Source organism: Phragmites australis, chromosome 23, assembly GCF_958298935.1.
Source record: "Phragmites australis chromosome 23, lpPhrAust1.1, whole genome shotgun sequence".
Classification (NCBI taxonomy): Eukaryota; Viridiplantae; Streptophyta; class Magnoliopsida; order Poales; family Poaceae; genus Phragmites; species Phragmites australis.
Window position 1 is genome coordinate 1,472,546 of NC_084943.1, and position 22,834 is coordinate 1,495,379.

Here is a 22,834-nt window from a genome sequence, read left to right on the forward strand (position 1 = left end):
AGCATGCCGGAAAAACCCTTTTGCTCTCCAATTGCAAGTAATTTGAATAGCAATACTTTCTATAGCAGTAATTTTTTCAATCTGAATATAATAATCAATAGCATTTGCTACTACTCCCAATCTATGTAACCTTTTAAGACTCTCTATAGCAGTATTTTCTCCAATTCAAATATAATCATCAGTAGCATCTGTTGCTACTCCATAAGTTAGCATCCTAAATGTTATGGTTATCTTCTACAAAGGAGATAACCCAAGATGTCAGTTTCTATCTCTTTGCACAAAAGAATTATCATGTTGTTCTACAGCTTGCAGAATGCGAAGAAATAGAGAGCGAGTCATTCTAAACCTGAAGAAAGAAATAAGAATCAGCCGAACCCAAGAGGATGAACCAAAATGACGTACAAACCAAAACAAAAGACCATTTACAAACCTGTTACGAAAAACAGTTGAACCGTAAGTAGGAGTATTTGAAAAGTAGTCTTCATATAGCCTTCAATTCCCGGTTTCTCTGTTGCGCTGACGTCCAAGCACGGAACCGTTAGGTCGTGCAGCATTCATAAGCTCATACTGAGTGTGTGCTTGGTGTAGTGTAGCAAGAATGAGTTCTTCATCATCATCCTCTGACGACAACGATGAATCTAAGAGAAAACGACAACTCATTTCGGTTAGAGAGGTAACTACAAGGGAGTGAGACTTGGTGAATGGCAATCAACGGACTAGCCGGGTATATATAGAGTTGGAAGAAGTAGCTGTTGGAAAAAGTAGCCGTTGTGAAAAAATAGTCGTTGCAAGAAGAGTAGCTGTTGGAAAAAATAGCCGTTGGAAAAAAGTAGATATTAGAAAAAAAATAGCCATCGACAAAAATAGCCGTTCGAAACAAATCGTTAGAAATATAGCCGTTAGAATTAATTTGGTAGTTATAGATAGTAGTAAAATATAGGTGAATGAAATACATGGTCAAATTTAGAGGTCGGTTGGATCGGAAAAAAATAAAAAGTTAATCAGGATAGGAATAACCTCTTATATAAAAATATTGGAGTTAAATATAAAGGACAGATTGAAGACGCTCTAACCTAGTTAAGTCAGAGCGGATCGAGTCATCCAGTTGAGCTGATGTAACATCACATCATGTTGCTTATTCTTCTTTCCTTGCATTCTTGCAATCCCGACACCCTCTTTATTGAAAAAGAGAAAAGAAAAGAAAAAATCTATTTGACAGATAATGACATGAGCATGAGGGGACGATGGCGTCTGTGATGGTTGGCCGGCGGCCGAACAGTGATGAGCCGGCGGCCGGCAGGTTGGCCGCGAGGAAGCACGTGTGCGACGTGAAGGGGTCCAGGCTCGACAAAAGCATCGTCTTCTTCTTCAGTGAGTCCAGTTCTTCTTCTTGGACCGTAGACCGTAGTGCAGCGCAGGTGACCCGAAATTCCCATGGCGAGCAGTCAACACAGCTCGTGATAGTGCTGCTGCTCTGCTGGTACCTGGTACCACCACATCCATGGTCGTCGTCGGTACGTGTCCCCTGAGCTAGGTAGACAAAAATCCTACTCATTATCGATTCACGTCCTGGCATCCATTCAATTCATCATCTGCCTCTGCCTGTCTGTCGGTCAGTGTTATCTAGATATATGTTTAGGTACCGAAATCTAATTCAGATTTAGAGTAAAGAAAATTTAGATATATAAATACAATTCGAAATGCAACTTAAATTTGATATGTCTGATTCGATAAAAAATGAGATACGGGTGTCCGAGTAGCACTGCTGTCCGTACAACTCCGACAAGGTCCGTGCTGTCTTCCTCATCGCGAATCGTGACTACTCCGAACGTGGTTGATGACTCGACGGTCGATCCTCCCTTTGGGCCGCCACTTTTGACTGCTCCGAACTCCGAACTCTGTCCAAATTGATCTCAACCGGACAGAAACCAGAGCAGTACTCTACTCGCAGATTTGATGGGCAGTCGTCAGCTGATCTCGCCGGCCATCGTTCATCCGACCCATTCCTGCCGATTTCTCAAAACCCAATTTGCTTTCAAGTGCTGCAAATTTAATTTTTCACAAGCCGGCATATGCTTTCGTCCGTTCACAAAGGGGCAAAAAGAAAATGCAGAGTCATATTGCCGTGAATATTCAGCTTGTCACTTGTCAGTAGTTATTTTTCACCTCCAGGGAAGTGTTTGGACTTGTGTGAGTGATGCAGCATACATGGCTATGGCTTGGTGCCGAGCAAGATTGAGTGGCTTAGGCTGTGTTTGTTTGCTGCTTCTGAAACTGCTTCTGCTACTGGCAGAAGCCAGAACAAACGAGGTTCTGGAGAAGTAGCTTCTGGAGAAGCCAGAAGCCTGTTTCTGAGGAAAATGAACTAAAGTTGAGAAGCTCGCTGAGATGTGCTTCTCTGAGAAGCTATGTGCTGAGAAGCCAAAAATTTATTGTAGAAGCCAACAATCTATTTCTAAAAACAGCTTTTCAGAAAAATCAAAAGCACTGCTTTTCATAGAAGCTCAAAAGCAGAAGCTCAAACAAACACGGCCTTAGTACAAAAGGATTAAATGGATCGATCTCACGATTCATTGTCAAGGACGTACTGTGCTTTCTGCTCTGTCCCCGTCGAATTTGGCTTCATCTTAACGTATCGTAGGGTCTAAGTAGCATTACATGTTGATGCTGCTACCCATTCTACTACTACTTTATTAGATCAGATAGGAGAACACACACATGCTTTGGTTTGGTGCATTGGTTAAACACTTTAGCTGAGTGCGGTGGCGGATGCAGAGAAACCAAATAAAAATGACTTATGCACCTCTCTCCCTCTTCTTTATTCTCTTCCTTCTCTTTCTCCTCTTCTTCTTCTCCATCTCTCCTCTCCCTCATACATGATAAAAAAATTATTGAGAGGCTCAGTGGACTTTCATTGTAGTCACCCTAGGGGTTAAAATTTTGACAAAATTTCAGTGAAATTTTACGAATTTTAGAAGGGAATAAAATATCTAATTTTAAAATTTTCTTTCACTGACATATGAAAGAAAATTTGGCTGAAATTTGATGAAATTTCACTAATTTGGATCTTTTCGCTGTAAAAAAAAATTATAAAATGAAATTGAAATCTCTGGCCTCTCTGGCTGAGTGCACTGCACCTGAGAAAAGTATTTGATCAATCAATCAGTCTCCTTAACTTTCTTCTTGTTCTTCAGTTGTTCTCAGCAGAGCTGGAAACATGCACGAAGATACATTCTATCAAAAGATAGATTTTTCTTGTTGCTCCGCGATGGAAAGGAAATAAAAGACATGGAAATGGCAGGCAACCAAACGAAAAGGGCTTGTTTTCTTTTAAGAAACGCAGCAATTAACGATCCAGATTGTTGCAAGTTAAATGGGAGAGAGAGAAAGAGATGTTTTCTTCGATCAAAAAGCATGGTGATCAGTTCAGAAATCGTCTTAATGAAGAAGTAAAAAACAGGGAAATCGTCTTAAAGCAAATGCATTCATAGGAGTATCAGGATTTCAATTCTGTTTTACAATTTTTTCGTTCACTAGCAAAATTCACAAAATTTCGATCATTTTTCGTGATCACACGTATCAGTGAAACAAAATTTCGAAACTGAATATTTCATTTCTCTCTGAAATTCCCAAAATTCATAATATTTCACCAAAATTTCGGCAAATTTTTTTAACCACTGGCGAGTATGCAAGCCGAAATTAGCAACAGAGACTGATGAAAAAAGATGCTCGTGGATAATCTGGCCATCTTATCTTAATTATGCTAGCTTACAGGCAGAGAAAGATGGTAATTAGAAGAGAGTATCCCAAGACTCCAAGGTCGGGAAGCCACAGTTGGTAGCACTTTGGTAAGGCCCTCCTCCTAAACCATCCGCCGGCGCCAACGCAGCCGAGCCGTCGCACGGCGCGTCTGCCCGGGCGGGTCCGCCGAGCAGGAACGCCGACGTGTCCAGCGTCGGGAGCGTCAGCGCGCCGGGGGCGGCGGAATCAGCGCGAGCGGGGACCGGGCGGCAGAGGAGATCGGGCGGAGGGAGCGGCAGGTCGTCGGCGCCGGTGACCTGGTGGACCACGCGGCGGAAGCTGGCGGGGTCGGTGCTGATGTAGGTGGTGGGCAGCCTCCGCGACGGGCGCGCGCGGCGCTTGGCGACGCGGCGGGCGGAGGGCGCGACGGAACGGAGGTGACGGTGCAGCGGCACGGTCGCGGGCGGCGGGGAGGGAGAGGGAGCCGAGGCCGCGAAATCGTAGAGGAGGCCGTGGTGGTCGGCTGGGAGCCAGGGCGGCGGCGTGGTGGTGGCGGAGGAGGAGGAGGGTGCGTGGCCGTGGGTGGAGTCCATGTGCATGGCGGTCATGAGCATCCTGCTGCAAGCTCTTGCTGTGCGAGGAGAGGAGATTGCAGGCAGCAGCGGAGATGATCAGATGCGTGCGGAGTCAGACGGAGGAGGGGCGCCTGTCGTATTTATGGAGTACAGAGCTCCAAAACCCAAGTGCACACTTTAATGATCCCGTTTGACAGAATTTTAAGTTTATCTAATAAAATAAAGTGATTTAAATATTTATTTTTAATTTAAAATAAAAATAAGATGACTAAATCAAAGACCCTCTGCTCATAACTTCAGCTCCAAAAATTTACGAAGCTAAAAATAACTAGCTCTAATTTTCTTTTTAACTAGAACTCTACCAAACTAGCATAATATATTCGAGTCTATATGGTACACATATTTAGAACTGGTGATGCACAAGAAATTAATTTAAATTGCTATTGTAGCTTAGGATGTAGCGGGGGGCTGGCAAGTCGCCATCAAACTCGCAAGCCTTTCAGCATGTGACTCACCGTTTGCGAATTTTTTCAGAATATGCCATTCTCGTTTTTTTTTTCCTCTCATTTTCAGTTTCTTTTTCACCTGGCCTGACGAAACTGCCCCTGTACCTCACACGATTGTGAACAAATTCGTGGGCGGAGTTGCACATCCTAAAAGTCTTGCGAATTTGATGGCAATTCCTGTGAGACTTGATGGCAATTCTGAAATCTCTCCGACTTAAACAAGATTGATCCCTATGTAATCTCTATTGACATCAGTCAAACAGAAGCAGTATACATTGTTTAAAGGTTGAAAAGGGCCGGAATGCTTAAACTTTAGTAGCATCGATCAAATGTTATATATATATAATTGCAGATGTGGATGGTTGTTACTGTGGGCAGCACCGTCCATGCCCCAGGAATTGAATTGTAGGGCTAGCCAGTAGCCGACCATGCAATAATCTGTGTCATGAGCTTGCTGCCTGCCTGGTTACCTATTTTAGCATAGAAATTGATTGGACACGCACTATGTACGTACGTAACAAATTGGTCCAAGATTTTGGATCCACACATGTAGGTGTAGGAGAGCGCACGTGAGTGTAATGTGCGTATGTATTTAAAAAAGACTTTGCATGCAATGTATACAATTCTCGTGCCACACACCAAAAGTTTCTTGCTCCTGTTTTGTCATTTACTTATATTGGGACCGCTGACCGACCGGTCGATGTATGTATGAATTCATACCGACGCTCAAGATCAATGACAACCGGATTCCTGTTGCTAACCATGCATACATGTGTTATTGATTTTGATCGAGGAATTAATACTTTAGGGACAGACTATTGATCAGGCGATTGTTTCTATCCGAATTTACAATCGACAAACGTGAGCCATTGGATGGACTCTATCCGAATTTACAGTCGACGAACATGGGCTGTTGGATGGACATCCAATGGCTCACGGGTCATTTCTCCCTATCCAGTAAAACCGTGTCTATTGTCTTTCTACCTTTTCAACAGCTCTATACCCTCGCCCTTTACCCGCATGGCTCTTGCCATCTCCGGCGATATCGCCGCCACAAAATCCGCACCCGTCGTCCTACCATGCTAACCCGATATCGTCGGGCTGCTTGCTCGCCTCTTCCATAGCCAAAACCGTCTACCGGTCATCCTCTGTCACCCGCTGTTGGTGGCGCCCCACCCTCCGTCTATCGCCACCACCGGACTGGCCGCCTCCCAAGTCCATCCCTCTAACACCAGTAAAAGAAAACCCCTCCACCACTAACTCGTTGTCGGCACCATCAACGGTATGTCAGGCTATTTTCAGTCGGCTGACGTACATGAAACGTGAATACTTAAAGATTTTACCCTTGATGTGTACCTGCTGTCTCTGTTGAGTGCATCCATCTAGCTAGTTTTAATTTGTTTTGGACTTCAAAATGCAAACGCATGCAAACATGTGTGCTAGGTTTGGCCTGGTGATTGATTAGCTTGTGTGAATGGTTAGCTTTGGTCAAATTCAAATTTGGGACCACATGCCACTGCAGATCTCGCCCCTACGACATGACGTGCAAACCAATTTACTCAAATAAGTACTAGCTAGTGGCTGCCGGATACACAATATACTCCATTTTGACGGTTCAGATTAATTATTGCATGCCACGAGAACAAATCTGATCAACTAGCAAATCAATCCAAAAATACAATACGTATTTTATTATGGCCTGATCTTCAAAATTAGACTTTGACCATTGTTTTCATATAAAATATAACATTTATAGCTACAAAACCAATAATAAGGAAGTATTTCGGAATATAAATCTAATTATATAATATTTATACACTAAACATATTTATAATTTAATTAATTATTAATCAAAATATATAAATTTGACTTTCCAAAATATAATACGTCTTGTATTCTTGGACAGAGCAGTAGGATTTGCATTGCGTGTCAATTTCATTCAAAGATGCATGGTGGACGCAATATATGCTCAGCAATTAATCCAAGGTTTTGACCGTATTTTTTAACGGCTTGTAAGTTGTAATTCAACATATATAATTAATTTGATGCGCAAGCTCCATCATCAGTCCTAGATTAATCCTCAAGGATGACGCGCTATATTGCGTCAGTTGATACATATTAAATTGTATTGGTAGCATTGACCATACCCCATAAGTCAAACTGTCATACTTTGTTTCTTTTTAAAGGGTATATCAGTGCCGGTTCGATCCCGACTCAATCATTAAATGAGCGCGAGAAGTTATAAACCAACGCTAATACTTTATCAATACTGATTCTGGCCTAGTCATCAGTATCAATGTCGGTTCTTATGAAAAACCGGTACTGATACTTCAGTGCCGAATGGTAATCATGAGCCGGTACTGATACTTTTTATCAGTGTCAGTTGTAGATATCAATTGGCACTGATATTACTTCCTACATATCAGTACCCCATAGTCATCTCCATGCCTCCACTCTCTTTCTCTTCCCATGGCGCCCCTACCCACTGACTCCTCCTTGTCGCGCGCCCCGGACCATTGCCTCCTCTATGTCGCGCAGTGGATCGTCGCCTCCTCATCCTCTTCATGCATTGGCCCACCGTCTCCTCCTCGTTGCCTCTTCCTCGTCATGCCCCAGCCCGCCGCTTCCTCCTTGTCGCGCGTCGACCCGCCCCCGTCTCCTCATCCTCTTCGCGCGTTGGCTTGCCGCCTCTTCCTCATCGCACGCTAGGCCACCGCCTCCTCCTCCTCTTCGCGTGCTGGACCACTGCCTCCTCCTCCTTGTCGCCTCCTCGACGTCCCCATGGCGAGCAACAATGACAGTGGAGGTGGAGGGCGTAGATCCAAGCAGCATGGAGGCGGCCGCTGCATCCTATCTAGTCATCCATGATCGGGTGACCTCCCTCGCACTCTCGGCCTCCAAATCCTGAAGCATCGAGATATGACCTAGGGGGGTGAATAGGCCCTTTTTCAAATAATTAAAATAGAATAGCACAACAGAAATTAATATCAGATATTCCGATCTAAATGATCAGATGTTCCAACTTACATCGGAACTTCTGATATACAATATCGGAACTTCCGATTTGCATGAATATAGAACAAAGCTAAATCTATGAGCAACAATGAGTTAAACTATGAAATGCAAGATGCAACATAATAATATACTATTCAATTTGGAGAAGTACTACCAAGCACAAAGTCTAACTCAAGATATTAACTGAATTGCTCGCAAACACATAAAAGGAGATAAATAACCACAGAGGGGAGACGCCACGAATTTGTTCCCGAAGTTCGGATCCTTGAGGGGATCCTACATCTCCGTTAAGGGGCTCAGTCGCACTTGAGCTAGGTCTCTTTCAACCTTTTTCCTCGCGAGGTTACACAAAACACTCCTCGGCTTCACTTGGTATTCATTCCCTTTCGGAGGTGGAATCCAGCCTTCACAAACTCTCACAGCGCACCACAAGTGATTCGGTGGCTCGTGAGTCACTCCTAGTCGTCTAGGAGACATTAATCTCCAAGAGTAACAAATGGGCACGAAGAACACTTGGAGATGAATCCTAGTGCTCAAAGATAAAATCAATCCACTTTCACTAGATCTCTCACTCAAAACCCTTTCACAAGATGTAGCACAAAGCTAGGGGAGTGGAGAGTTGAACTTTGGGGCTCTGGAGAGATTCTAACTTGTCAAAGCACCAGCAACCCGAAGAGGTGTGAGAGAAGGAGTATTTATAGGGTACTCTAAAAAACTAGCCGTTATGCACTTTTTCAACCCACATCAGAACTTCTTATTTTATGATCGGAACTTCCGATCAGTGCAAGGTAACTACATTCATTAGCTCTACTCAAACCAAGAACTGGGGATATACACATATCGGAACTTCTGATCTAAAACATTGAAACTTCTGATTCAAGCGAGAACTTTTCGAGCTCCATAGATTTAAACATATCGGACACACCGGCTCACATCGTAACTTCCGATTAAAATCATCGGAACTTCCGATCAAGCCGAGAACTTCCCGAGTACTAGAAATTTAACTACACCGGACACTCCGGCACACATCGGAACTTCCAACCAACAACATTGGAACTTTCAATTAAGTCGAAACCATCCCGAGCGCTGAGATTTTTAAACCACCGGACACTCCAGTTGATTCCGATATCAACAGAACTTTTTTTTAAAAAAAAACAAGTGACGTGACTGTGAAATGTGTCTCTCATCTAGGGGTTAACTTTGAGCACTAAGTTCAAAACAAAGTCTTCAATGCTGCATCACTCTTAATAGTACGGTATTCCTATACTCATTTCATAATAAATTACTATAGATATAGGAATAACCATGTGCTATCTTCTTTCTTTATTTTTGGGATCGCCAACGTCGTCTAGCTTTCATCATTGGGACTTTTACCTATTCAAAAGCTCATTAAACATATTGGTCCCTTAATTGTTTGTCGTCAATCATCAAAACTCACTTAGAGAGACTAGATGCACTTTCAGATCCTGAATGACGTATCTATGCCCTACCCGAAAGGGCCACGAAACACATGGGTTAGTTATCAAATTCTAGGTCTCCAATTACAGTTAGCAATTTTAGTTAGTAAATTGTAGTCAGCAATTTTAGTTAGCCAATTTAGGTCCTAAAATTTGTATTAGTAATTTAGTTGTGCTGCCTTATTCTTAGAGATGTTTCCTAGGGTTTTGGGTTCTTAAAGATGGTGCAACAATATATGGCTAATGGTAATTCAAAGTTGTGTTGCCTTGTTCTTAGACCAATGATGATAATTTGTGAGATGTTTTATAGGGTTCTGGTTTCTTAAAGATGGTATAGTAACATATGGTTAATGGTAATTCAAAGACGCTGAAGACCATCGTTGAGTCATTATTCACATGTTGTTGCACTATTTTTATCAAATTTGAGTTACTAAATCCTAAACCTCTATGGTAGTTATTATTTGAAGCCAATTTTGACTTAAACTTCAAATGAGTCGATTGATTTGGTATTAGTGTTTTTTCTGGGCATGTAGATGTATCTGTGACTTGTCTCAGGTACATCTGCATGCTCAATGATGAAAATCCCTTTGCTAGAAATTATAAGAAGATCAGTTAATATTGTAGTTCACAGTTAACAAATTTTGACACGATTAAATTCAGAAACTGGTATGCTGATTGATATAGATGCTTCCTCGACTACAATGGCTACATGATATTATTACGAACATTGGTGACACCCCACCTGTGGTGACGATCACATTGGCTGAGAACAATAAAATTAAGATCACTATCTCTTTTAAGGTTGTAGTACCTAAATAAGTATATATAATTTTAACAGCATCTAGCTCCAAAACAGACCAAAAGCTTATAGCTGAAAGATCTGTTGTCTATACGCTTCTACAATCGGTTTACCTGTAACTTGGATATATATTTCTGGATTACAACTATTTAAAATTGAAAACACTTGAACAAAATGAGGATGCGCTTGCAATGATTTCTAGGCTCTCATGGTTATATGCAGCTAAAATGGTTGGTGACATGAATCTATAGCTTGTAGTTAGGATTATTTCAATAATATTAAAAATTTTCTCTATGTTGCTGCTCTTTGCCTATTGGATTTTTACTGAAATACTTAGATGTGGATGGATCGTAGCTTGGCTTCAATCTTACCTCTTCTTGCATAGCACTAGGGGTACACAGTGCTGGGCCCGTAATGCATGAAGGTTCGTGAATAAAAGTATCAGTCATTCCTTGAGTTTCGGTGTGATAGCAATTATTTTGTTATCTACGAAAGTCCAACAGAACTTTCATTTAAAGTAACGGCTAGTATGCTTATTTATACACTGAACCATTTTGATGTAATATTTGGAGTTGAAATTTTAGATATAAACTATGTACGTAATGGTCCTTGATGTAATTTTAGAAATACTTGTAGTTTGAATTAATGTATTTGAGTTTATCGTGATTGAAATATCTGTTTATGAGTAAAATATCTGTATATATGCTTGTTATTTGTGATTGAATTCTGAGTGAAATGTATATGTGCTTGTTATCTATACGGTTTCCTGGATGAATGAGAACTGAAACAAGCATTGACAATCAGTATCAATGTCATTTCGTAACAAAGAATCAACACTGATATTGATTATCAGTGTCGGTTTATAACAAACAGTTGGCACTGATACTCATTATCATTGCCGGTTCAAAAATCGACTGATAGCGTTTTTGAGTCGGCACTGATGACCATTTCTATAGTAATAATGCTATGAAATCAATATCTTATTAATATATATGTGAAATACGAATCTATTAATACATCTTTTGTACATGTCAAAAAAACATATGCAAAATTTGACCAATGTTTGGTTAAAATTTACAAAGTTTGATTTGTTTAATCCTAATAGTCATATATTTTGAAACAGATTGAGTATAAGAATGCGTGCAGCATGCGCTTTCAATGATCTTACCTAGAAAATCAAGCACAGCACCACAAAACTTGCATTGATTTACTCGCAAATTAAAATAAATTGCTTCCACTTATGTTTATTTCAATCCGAACAATTTCATAGATGTCGCACTACATTAGCCTGAATATATACTACATGCTTGATCGAACAAAATAGCCGATCCTTTCATCTGCCAGCCAGCTACAATACATGTTGTTGGCAGTGTGAAAATGGTTTGGTACGACGTGACCCTTTTGGCCGGGGTCTAGTCTATTACATATACTAAAGAGCCAATATTTGGAGTAATTATAGGATTAAGTTACTGTAGCTACTGTATATAGAAGTCCCACGTATATGTATGTATATCATAATATATACATATGTATAAGTATATATGTACATATATATATGTATAAGTGTGTGTATATATATACATATGTGGATGTATACATAATTGTTTTTTGAAATTCTAGAAAATAGCAAAAGTAATCATAGTTATATTGATAAATCGGCTGAAATAATCTAAAATACATAGAAAAATATCTAAAACTTAAAAATAATATGAAACAAATTTAGTTAGGTTCGTATTACTATCGTGTACATGTTAAAATTATGTGTACGTATGAAGTATCAATGTTTTTCTCATTATTAAATGAATGTGTTAAATATTGATAAATTTATAAATAAATATTGAGATGTCCAAAATTAATGAACCTAATTTTTTAGTTTTCTTTTATCATATTCTGTCAAAAAAAATAGACGTGAAGTAAACGCGCTAATCCCCTAGTATAATGTCAGGTCGACAGGTCCTTCCTTTGCAGGCTTGACCGAATCAGAGTACGTGGGCTCACTTTTTTTTTTTTACTTACTCGTGCATTCTTCGAGCACATGGATTCGTCTGTTCGTTTGGACAGGGTTCACAAAACTGTGAGAAAATATATTTGGTAAATCTAGTTAAATGCATAGCCAATTTTTTTTGCTAATGTAAAAATCATGAGACTAATTTGTTGGTCTTCTTACATGATCCTATGTCTTTTAAAAATACATGAATTTATGAAATAATTATTGTAATATACATGATTGTGTAAATGTATTACAACTAGATTAATTCATAACTAACTCATCACATCTCCAAAATTAGTGAAACCACTTTTATTAGCATATTCACTTTATGCTTGTGAACTTTGTAAAAGTCTTGGAGATATTAATAAAACTCTAAATAAAGTGAAACCAATTTTAAAGATACTCTTAAGATATTTCCTACATAAAAAAATATGTGTTTACATGTTAAACTCTTTCTTAACGTGATGGGCCCAATCATCATGTTCATACAACCCATTTCAGCAATTTTTTCAAACTTTGTCTCCATGAAATATGATGCGCAAACGACATTATTTTTGAAAAAAAAAATCACATAAGGTCTTAGAATTGTCTCTAGTATTTTTGTGAATTTTTTTATTTAAATTCGAAAACCGGTCGATATCTAAATGCAATGTGGACTGAATTGGCCAATATTCGCGAATATCGAATAGTTTTCAATGATTTTTCAAACCCTATCTTGGACTCAACTATTCCTCCCTTCCTTTCTTTCTTTCAATCTTTCTTACTTAACTAAGCATGTCTGCTTCGTTAATTGTTTCCCAATTAATATTTTCTTTTCGAGAAAATGAGAACTTGAATAATGCTTTGACTAATTGTGTTGCACTGATGAATGATCCTACTCCTACTTTTTGAGGTGGGTTCAAATTGAGTTGAAATACGTTTATGAGGGGATTCAAATTGTGGGATTACTTTAACTCTTGCATGCAATAATCTTACATTACAAGCACTTCTTCCTCTTCCTAAAAGTTGTGGAGCTGAGATGATATGGCCGGGGTTCATATATAAAACCATGCAAGACTCTGGCTGGACCCATGCGTAGAGAAATGCCAAGTTTTGATATAGCATTCTTTCTTTTTATGAGAAACCCAGTACAATACATACACATTTACACTTCCACATGTAAACACTCACACAACATCTATTGAAGACCGGAGATACAGAGCATGAAGATTAACGAGGTCATCACATACGTATGGCTATCGACGGGTACGTCACTTATTATTGGGAAAAAAAAACCCACCTTGGTGAGATATATAAGAGCAAACCTAAGATAAGAAGGTGAGATCTTGTGGATAGATGGAAGGAGCTAAGAAGATTGATGGTCTGTGGTGGATCCAATGGAGTCCTTTTGGACTCTTGAAATCAAAAGTAAGGAAGACTTCGTTGTGCCAGTCTTAATAAGGAGGGGAGTCCTTATTAAGACCTCCTGAATGAGACGCCAGGGCAGGCATACGAGTCATGAATCCATGATGTGTCATAGCAGTCAGTAAAATGCAGCAACTTACTGTAACCACACAAGTGTATACAAGAACGAGACACGCGTGTTGTTGAGGTGAGGGTGACATGCATGCATGAACTGATGAACACAAGGTTGCAGGAGAGCGCGGGGAACCGGAAAGAAAATAAGATGAGGTCAAATGGCCGGTTCCTTCCTCTTCGGCTGCACAAGGGACGATGCCAGCTGTCTATAACGGATACACATGACATTTTGGATGATGTAGAAAAGAGAAGAGCCGGAGAGAGAAATCCTATCTATATATTAGACACTTTGCTTGTGTCTACATCATTGTATAAGCGGTTATTGATGTTTATATTATTAAATAGGAGTCTTACATACAACTTTTATAGATTATACGTTGTATGAGTTATTTTTATTACTATTTAGAAATACCATGGATTAATATTTTATCCGTTCAAAAATAGTAAATATATTTTTTTAACTCGATCTTCGAAATGGTATTTTGATTAATATTTTCTTATAAAATATATCATTTATACCTACAAAACTTATATAGTGCGAAATTAATTTGAATTATGAATATATTTATATAATTTTTATACACTAGATATTTTTATAATTTAATGAAATATTAATTAAAATACATAAAATTTAATTTAAAAATATATATATATTTACTATTTCTGAAGAGACAGAATACTTAGAATCCTTGTCTATACTTGTCCTAGGCGTAGCTAGGATTAGTGGGACTGACCCGTGATTGCAGGTTGTCTCTTCTCTTATGTTCCCGTGAACTTGACAAAAGGCCAAACAGATGGCATACATGCAACGCAACTATGTCACGTCAAATGTGAATGCTGCAGCCAACGAATTGCAGTTTTCGTGCTTGCGATGATGAATCCGATCGACAACGTCCACCGGAAATGGTTGCGAAATCTCACCCTGAGCATTCTAGCTAGCCCTCTTGTAGCAACCGATTCTGAGTTTGCCTGATATGCATTAAGATTTGTGCTGAGGATGGCCCCTTCTTGACGGGACCTGCTCTGGCTAGGTTAGGATAAGGGTTTTGGGTGTCGGAGGTGTTAGAGTACAGTAAAGTGACAATCAGGTATTGGTTCATTTTGAAGTGCTAGACCCTTTTTTACATGAATTTGGGGTAAAACGGTTGGTAAATCTAGTCCCTGATCCAGTGAATATGGGCCGTGGGTCTACGTTCTGTGAGATGAACGACCTGCATCATTCCATTCCACTCATGTAGTGTTCATTTGGACTCTTTGTTGTAGAATTTAGAGATATAAACGACCCAACTACCTTAGAGTCAATGATATGTCACCAAACCTTATCTCTCGCGCTAGACTTGGATGTTAAGAAGCTTTGCATCTCATCGGATGCAGCCAATATGGTGCATGACATTAATGAAGGAAGCCACTAGCAATATAGCTCTGTCCTGAGGGAGATTGAAAATCAGCGATCCTCCTTCCTGAAAACCATTTTTATTCATGGAGAAAGAAATTCTAATAAAAAAGCGCATCAACTTGCTAGGAACGCTCGTTTGCTAGATGGTAATCATCATTAGACCTTGGTTATCCTTTTGTGTTAATGAATAAAGTGACCTCGTTTCTAAAAAAATCCATTCCACTCGACTCAACCCCAAAACCAAAGAAGGAGAATCCCGCAGTCACCAGTGAGGAAGAAGAAGGCAAAGAGAATCATCTCCTGCTCCGTGACACCCCCAAACCCTATAAGACCTAGGACCAGCACCGACCACCCATGACCATGGCGTACTCACTCCCCAGTCCCCACCCACGAACATGATCCCCCACTGGTGGACATGGAGGACTCGAGATCGTCGTCCGTCGCACCTGATCCTCCCCCGCCCCCGCTGTAGGACAACGGTTAGGTGCTCCTGCCAGCCAGCAAGGTTGAGGGGGCCCATGCGCCCGAGGTCTTCCACTGAGAAGACCTGCAGCAGGAGCTCGCGTGCCTCTAGAGCCTCTCCATCGCACTCCAAGCTGCTAGGGACCTCACCGTGCGCCTTGACTCCGAACTGGAGGTAATTGATAAGCTTTGTTGATCCAGGTGGCGCTCCTTGCTCAATTCGTAGTGACTTGGTCGGATTTGGATCTTGCGCACTTTAGCTTTCCATTACATACGATACTCGGATGTCCGGTGCCATTAGGTTCGGAATCGGAAAGATTTCTGTGATTCGTTTCCCTACCTTTAACTTTGCATGGAATGCGATAACAAGGGAACCCACATTTCCTATTCTTTATGATACAAGCCATATGATTGGTTGAATTGTACCTATGGAGTCATTCTGGGTGTTTGATTTCTAGTTTTAATGTCTTTGTGCATAAGAAAGAAGGGTGTTTCTTCAGCAGGACAATGAGTTGGCTGAAATGAGGCAGAGACTGCAAGAGCACGCTGATCGTATGGGGGCTTTCAAAATGTGCATGAAGAAATTATCTGAGGATGTCAAGGATCAAAGGGAGCAGTTTTGTGTCAAGATTAGACCATTGTCAGTGGCAAGCAAAACTCTTGGTGTAACACGCAGTAAACTAGAGGTATGGGACATGAAGAAATGGTTGCACATTTTACTTTCATTATGGACTATACCAGTTCCTAGATACTGATATGATATAACTGCAGTTCACTAAGTTTTTGTGTCTGTTCTGTAATAAGCTTCTGTTCAAACCACAAGTACCCTACACATGAAAGTTCTGATTGAAAAGTATATTTCTTTACATTGCCCCTTTTTTCCGTGATAGAAGTTGAAAGACCTGTATCAATGAGATCATTGAGTGCTGATCATTTTCATTTTATTTCCCTTTTGAGCTCTAAGAATACTCCTCAATGCCAAAATCAAACGCTACAGAAGTATGTAGGGTATTGTACCAATTATTTCCCTTGAGAAACTTTTGAGTACAAACAAATGGTGATTATATAAGTAATAATTATTTTGTTAACATATTTATCTAAACTTGCATTAGATGTATTCTTCTTTTGAATGTGTTGCTTGATGCATTTGGGTTCTCAGGATGTTGATTCTAGGAAAGAAAGATTTTTCTATGCATTCAAACTTGATATGACGCTGCCAAAATATTTTATTTTGTGGTTATAGGAAGCTAATAGATTGTTGTCAGTGGAAAATGGTGTTATATGCCTTAAAAATCTGGAACAAAAGTTGTGGATGAGACATCAATATATGATAACGCAAGTTGCCCAAATATATCATGTTAGGCCTTCGGATGAACAATGTCCAGATCACAAGACTGGCTTAACGTCCAGCATCATCGAAACAAGTATGTCATTTTCCGGATTTCAATTTTCATGGTTTTTCAGTTGTGTATTCATGCTTGCTATAAAATTCTAAAATAAAAATATCGTATTATTGGTGTACGACAGCAGACCTTATTTGAAAAATGAGAAGGCCAGATGATTGCCAAATAATAATTATAATGTGGACACAGGATTACAGTTGTTAACAAAGAAAGTGCTAAAGCGTTCATTGTAAAAGATAGGAGTATTGAACCTTTTACTAAGCTACAATACAATATTGTGGTTAGCTAATTGCATGTCTGGTAATTAGGGATGGGCATAGATCTATCAATTGAACCACTCTAGTTCAACTTAATTAACTAACTTGATAGATCTAACTAGACAATCTATCTAGTTAGTTAGTTAAGTTGAACGGATACCCATGGATCGATCCATGCTCATCCCTACTTAGTAATGATTTTCTAGTTGCAAAACAGTACAATTGGTAATAAAGGTCACCCAAGTTGATGGTACAATTTTTTGGTATAGTAAACTATTGCTGCTAATTCACTACTCCCTCAGTTTCACTGTATTTGTCTATGGCCTCGGGAGAAAACATTTCAAATGTTTGTCCATTGAGGAAATCAAGATCATAGTTATTGCAATATTTCTACTCTCTACCCCTAATTAAATACTTTTAATTTTGAAAGAGAAAAAATGGTTGTATCATGTCATTTAATAGGGGTATGAATGGTCATTTTACATTAACTATTTCTTAGGCCTATTGCTTTCTTGGTTAGTGTGTACGGTGGGCTATGGACAAATATAGTGAAATAGAGGGAGTAGCTTGCTTGAAAAATTCATCTAAAGATATTGGATAAGGCATGCAAATCATGAAGACTTAAATGTTTTTGTCAGAATTAATGGATAGAGACTTAGTTCTCTAAAACTAATGCTACTAGTTCATCTATCTTAAGACTCTTCATCCGAGATGGTGTTTTGGTCAAAGCTTAAATGCTATAGAAAATCTTCAGGCAATGATGAATCAATGTTGCCAAGTGGCTCCCAAAACAAATCTTTGGCCATATTGGGTCTACAGTTATCAAAGTTTTCTGTGAAAAAGACCGGCTACTTCAGTGATAAGACAGAGTTTCAGAATTCTGCTACTATTCTAGGATATGCTACACATATATGTATAATCTAAAAATTTGATTGATAATTAATTTATTATCAAATGAAAATTGACTTCACCATTAATTTGGTATTTCTACTTTCTTTTCTAGAGGATGTTGAAATTTTATTGGTTTATAGTTTAACCAGTTCTAGAACAAAGAGATATTCAGATTAGGTGGACATGTAACTAAATATTGTTCTTCACTTTGTACTATTTTATAATAATAAACCTAATTGTTTATTTGTTTTGAATCATAGGTTGTCTCCCTCATTGCATCATATCTCAATGTTCCTCTTCAATATCCTTTTCGCTTTGGAGGTTCACAATCATATGTTCTTGATCATGTGCCTTTAGTTGAGCTATCATCTATAAACTCTGTAGTAAATTATGTCCCTCCGGGCACTAGCTTGAGGACAATGGAATTCCCTCTGTTTTTTTTATGGTCAAGAGACAACAAGATCAGCATATGCAATATTCTTGTTGAACAAGGTTGGTCTCCTTGCTATTTGGGTATTTATTTAATGCAAAGTGAGCACTTAACATTGGCTATTGTTTTTTAGCGATGCTGTTGATCATAGAATCAGGATGATGTAAAATAAAGAGATAATATACATGTTTTTCTTTTGTCGCCATGTTTGCCTAATCTGAGAATTTGCCTCACTATAAGGTAGAATTTTTTTTAGTGCAATCAAATATGGTTTGAAATAAAGTCATGCCTATGTCTTTTTGTTAATCCTCTTGAATCTGGATTTAGCTTCAAATAGACCAATATGTGTTTTGGTACTTGAGTAGGCGAATGAGTACAAATTGTTAAAATATCTATCCTATCTAGCCCATCTAGCCAAGCTGATAGGCCCAAGCCGGCCCTCTCACCCCCAGCTGCCACTCACCCTATTAGGGCTTTGTATGCATAGAAAGTACAGCGGTAGTTTCCTATATGGCTCATTTCTTACCTAGTTTAGCTCTTTGTACATCTATATAGGCCAATCGGCTATATGGGAATAAACAAGCCAAGTATTTCCCCATCTTCCTACTCTTTCATGGCATCAGACTAGGAAATCCCCCATTCCTCTCCTGTGCCATCCACCAGGACGACGCCCACTGTGCGTGCCTCTCCTGCAGGTCGGCGCAGAAACCCCCTCTCCCCTAGCACCAGCACAACCCCCATGGCACAGAACCGCCTCACCATGGCCAATACACAAGCTTCCACCCTCTCCACCATAAATGTGCGTACACACATCCCCTTTTCACTCGAGCTTCACCCATCAAACTACTCTTAATGGTGTGAATTGTTTCAAGTTCTCGTCGGCAAGTTTGGTGCCAAGGGCCACATCGATGGATCCTCCCCCAAGCTGAACACCAAACCAGAGACCAGTGACACCATCTCTGCTTGGGAGTCGACCAACTACGCTGTCCTCTCCCTTCTTTACGTGTCCATCTCTGAGGAGATCCTCCATCGTCATCATGCCTGGTGCTTCTGCGCACGCCATCTAGACCAGTATGGAGGGATTGTTCCGCGACAACAGGACGACACGCGCCCTCTCCCTTGAGGCCGAATTCCGCAACTAGGCTCGGGGTGACTAGACCATTCTGGTCTACTCCCAGCGCCTGAAGTACTTTGCCAACGCCATCGCCAACCTCGAGCAGAAGGTGTACGAGGACACTCTTGTCCTCACCATGTTGCACGGTCTGTTAGACCCCTTCTGCAACATTGCCACCATCATCAAGACCAAGACGCCCTTCACGACATTCCTCGAAGCATGCTCTCTCCTCCTTCTTGAGGAAGCAAACCTCAAGATTGTGGCGCCTGCCGGCTCCTCCAAGGTATTGGTGGCCACCACCAGCACCAAACCCGTCGGTAACTCCAGCCACTCAACTGGCTACGGCACTGGCACCAGGAACTCCTCCACCCACCATTGGGAGCAAGAACAGCAGCAGCAGCAAGAGGAACAAGAATAAGAACAACCAGTGTGGCGGCGGCGACAACAACGACAATGGCGCATGTGGCTCTAGCGCCCCTCCCTCCACTTAGCCCTGGGACGCCATGTGGCCTGGGGCCAACCAAGGCATCCTCGAACCTCGAACTCAGGCTCCCAGCGTGTAGCACGCCTTTGCCACACCTGGCGTGTACAACATCCCAAATACTTCAACACTGTCATGAGATCAGGCCTCCCTCGTCTAAGCCATGAATGCCATGTCTGTGCAATAGCAGGCACCCTGGTTCATGGACCTAGGTGCCTCCTCCCACTTGTTCGTCGACCTGGGTAACCTCTCCTACCTCTTTCCACCCCCAAAAGCTAGAACACATGTCGTTGTCGGTAACAGCTCTATGCTTCCCGTCACAGCTTCCGGTCGTGTTGAATTTTTCGTAGCCAAGCCTCTCACTCTGTCTAATGTTCTGGTTTCCCCAATCTCATTACCAATCTTATTTCTGTTTGCAAATTCACCACTGACAATTTATTGTCACACCCTGATTTTCGGATTTCTCACATTTCTAAAAATTTTCAAGATTAGATTATAGATTAAATAATTAGAATAGGAAAAAAATCCTATTTTCTAAATTCAAATTCAAATTTGAATTAGGTTATAATTGTTTGAATGCATTCATGCTGAAAATAGGCATTTAGGTTTTATTATTTTTCTCTAGATCTTATTGGATTTTATTTGAGCTCATTTGGATTTTATTTGAATTCATCTGAGTTATATTTTATTTCCAAAATATCAAAATATTTTCATAAGTTCAAAATATTACAGTTGTAGTTTCCTATTAGGGTTTTGTATGTATAGAAAGTACAGCTATAGTTTCTTAGTTTAGAGAGGTTGATCACTTACCTTGTATATCTCATCTCTTACCTAGTTTAGCTCTATGTACATCTAACATCTATATAACCAGCCGAGTCTTCACCTATCTTCTTCATACTCTTTCACAAATGAAGCTGCGTGAAACAAATAACCCAACAAATAATTTTGCAGCATGGAACCTAAAATTGTGACAATAATAACTTACTGGGTGTCCTTTTCCTAGAAGTACCCGACCTGCAATTGATAAATGTAGAGTTGTTCCATATTTTCAAGCCAAAATTTTTATTTGATTATTGTAGCCTGAAATATGTGGCTATCAAAACTCCCACAGGTGTTCTTTTTTATTCCATCCCTTTTTGGCATTGTTCATTTCAGACATTAACCTATCGCGTGTGGTTTCCTGGCAGGATATTGAACAAGTTCTGAATTACATTGGTGCAGAAAGTTTTGGCCCGAGACATGTATTAGCTAACCTCAAGCAGCTGACAACGATCATCCAGTCGCAACAATACATTTCTAGTTTATTGATGTGACCCTAAAACAATTTTTGAGTTCAAAGTGAGTTTAGTGCAGATGCAGTTGGTGCCAATTTTTAACAGGCACACTTTTTTCCCTTATGACACAGAATATTCTATGTTTTTCTGTGCTGATATGTTCATGTAAATGAGTAAATCAACATGGTGTAAATTGTTCTCACTTCCAGGTGTACAGAAAAGACGTGGATGATAAATGAGACATTAGTGGCAAGTATAGCTGCTTGTTCTGGCCAGACTTGCTGGTGTTCTGTGTGTTCCGTATTAGTAGTGTAAACTTGGTAACTTTTGACGGACGAGCTAGCGATGTTTTTTTTTCTCCAATACGTAGGAGAGCTGCGCATCATTGAATTAAGGAGAAGAAACAGAGGTTTAAGGTACACTGCAACCGCAAAAGGTCAAAAGAAAGAAACGGAAACCAGGAGAATTACAAAGTTATGGCGGTCAGAAACTAATTAAGAAACGACCAGAGGCGACGAGACAGAGCAGCTGGTCTTAGAACACTGAGCCGAAGGTGCGCAGCCGGTCACAGAGGGTGGCCAAATTCGTAGCTCCGGTCACGCACCAACAAGCAGCGTCCTCCCATATCTTAGCCGTAAGGGCGTCGAAGGAGGCACGGAGTCCATTGAAGATGATATCATTACGCAATAGCCAAATACGCCATGCGTTGAGGAGAATTAGGGAGTCAAGACCTTACCTAAGGCTGGTGGCAACATGAGCACGCAAACCGGCCCACCAGTCAAAGAAACCAAGCTCGTCGACCGAGGTAGAGGTCCCCAGCACCCGCCACCAAAGGTAGCGGGCCAGCACGCAGTGAAGAAGAAGACGGTCCACAGTCTCGGATCCCTGTGAACAGTGGGTGCAAAGATCGTCCAACTGCAGACCAAAGCGTTTCCGGTGAGCGGCAGTCCACAAGTGGTCGTGCATCCCGAGCCAACCGAAAAACTTCACTTTTGTTGGCGCCCAAGCTTTCCCAAGGAGAGAACCAGCAGCGAACCACGTGGATCCATAGAAGAGGACTTTGTACGCCAAATGAGCAATGTATACACCAGCTGAGTTCCATTTCCAAATAGCGCGATCGTCCTCCCCAGTGAGAATAACTTGCTGCAGCCGAGAGCAAAGAGCAAGGTATTGAGACAAAGCAGGGAAGGATAAGGAGCCAATGATATTCCGAATCTGCCGATGATCAGACAAGGCCTCGCGGACGGTCTTGCGGCGTCTGCAGGCAACAGAGACGCGGAGTAAGAGGTCAGGGGCTAAGGCATGGATTGAGCGGCCGTCAAGCCATGCATCTTTCTAGAACAATGTCGCGTTCCCATTGCCGACGACAAAGGTGACTGAAGCGTCGAAGAGGGTTTGGACAGCACGCTCATGGCGCAGAGGAAGGGTGGCCCAAGGTCTAGACGGATCCCCTTTGCCATCATAGCCATCGTAGGCGAAGCGCAATGCCGACCATCCGGAGGTCCGCAATTCCCAAGCTAGCGAT

General features: G+C 40.7%; 1 protein-coding gene and 1 pseudogene across 1 annotated transcript; one reads left to right on the top strand and one right to left on the bottom strand.

The window, feature by feature from the left end:
• Positions 1 to 3,707: 3,707 nt before the first annotated feature.
• LOC133906267 (calmodulin-binding protein 25-like) lies at positions 3,708 to 4,448 on the bottom strand. The gene has a single exon (XM_062348127.1). It carries the CDS (start codon positions 4,353 to 4,355, stop codon positions 3,792 to 3,794), a length of 564 nt encoding a protein of 187 aa, XP_062204111.1. The 5' UTR covers positions 4,356 to 4,448; the 3' UTR covers positions 3,708 to 3,791.
• Positions 4,449 to 7,616: 3,168 nt separating this feature from the next.
• Positions 7,617 to 21,348, top strand: LOC133906827 (vacuolar protein sorting 38-like; annotated as a pseudogene).
• The last annotated feature ends 1,486 nt before the right edge of the window (positions 21,349 to 22,834 follow it).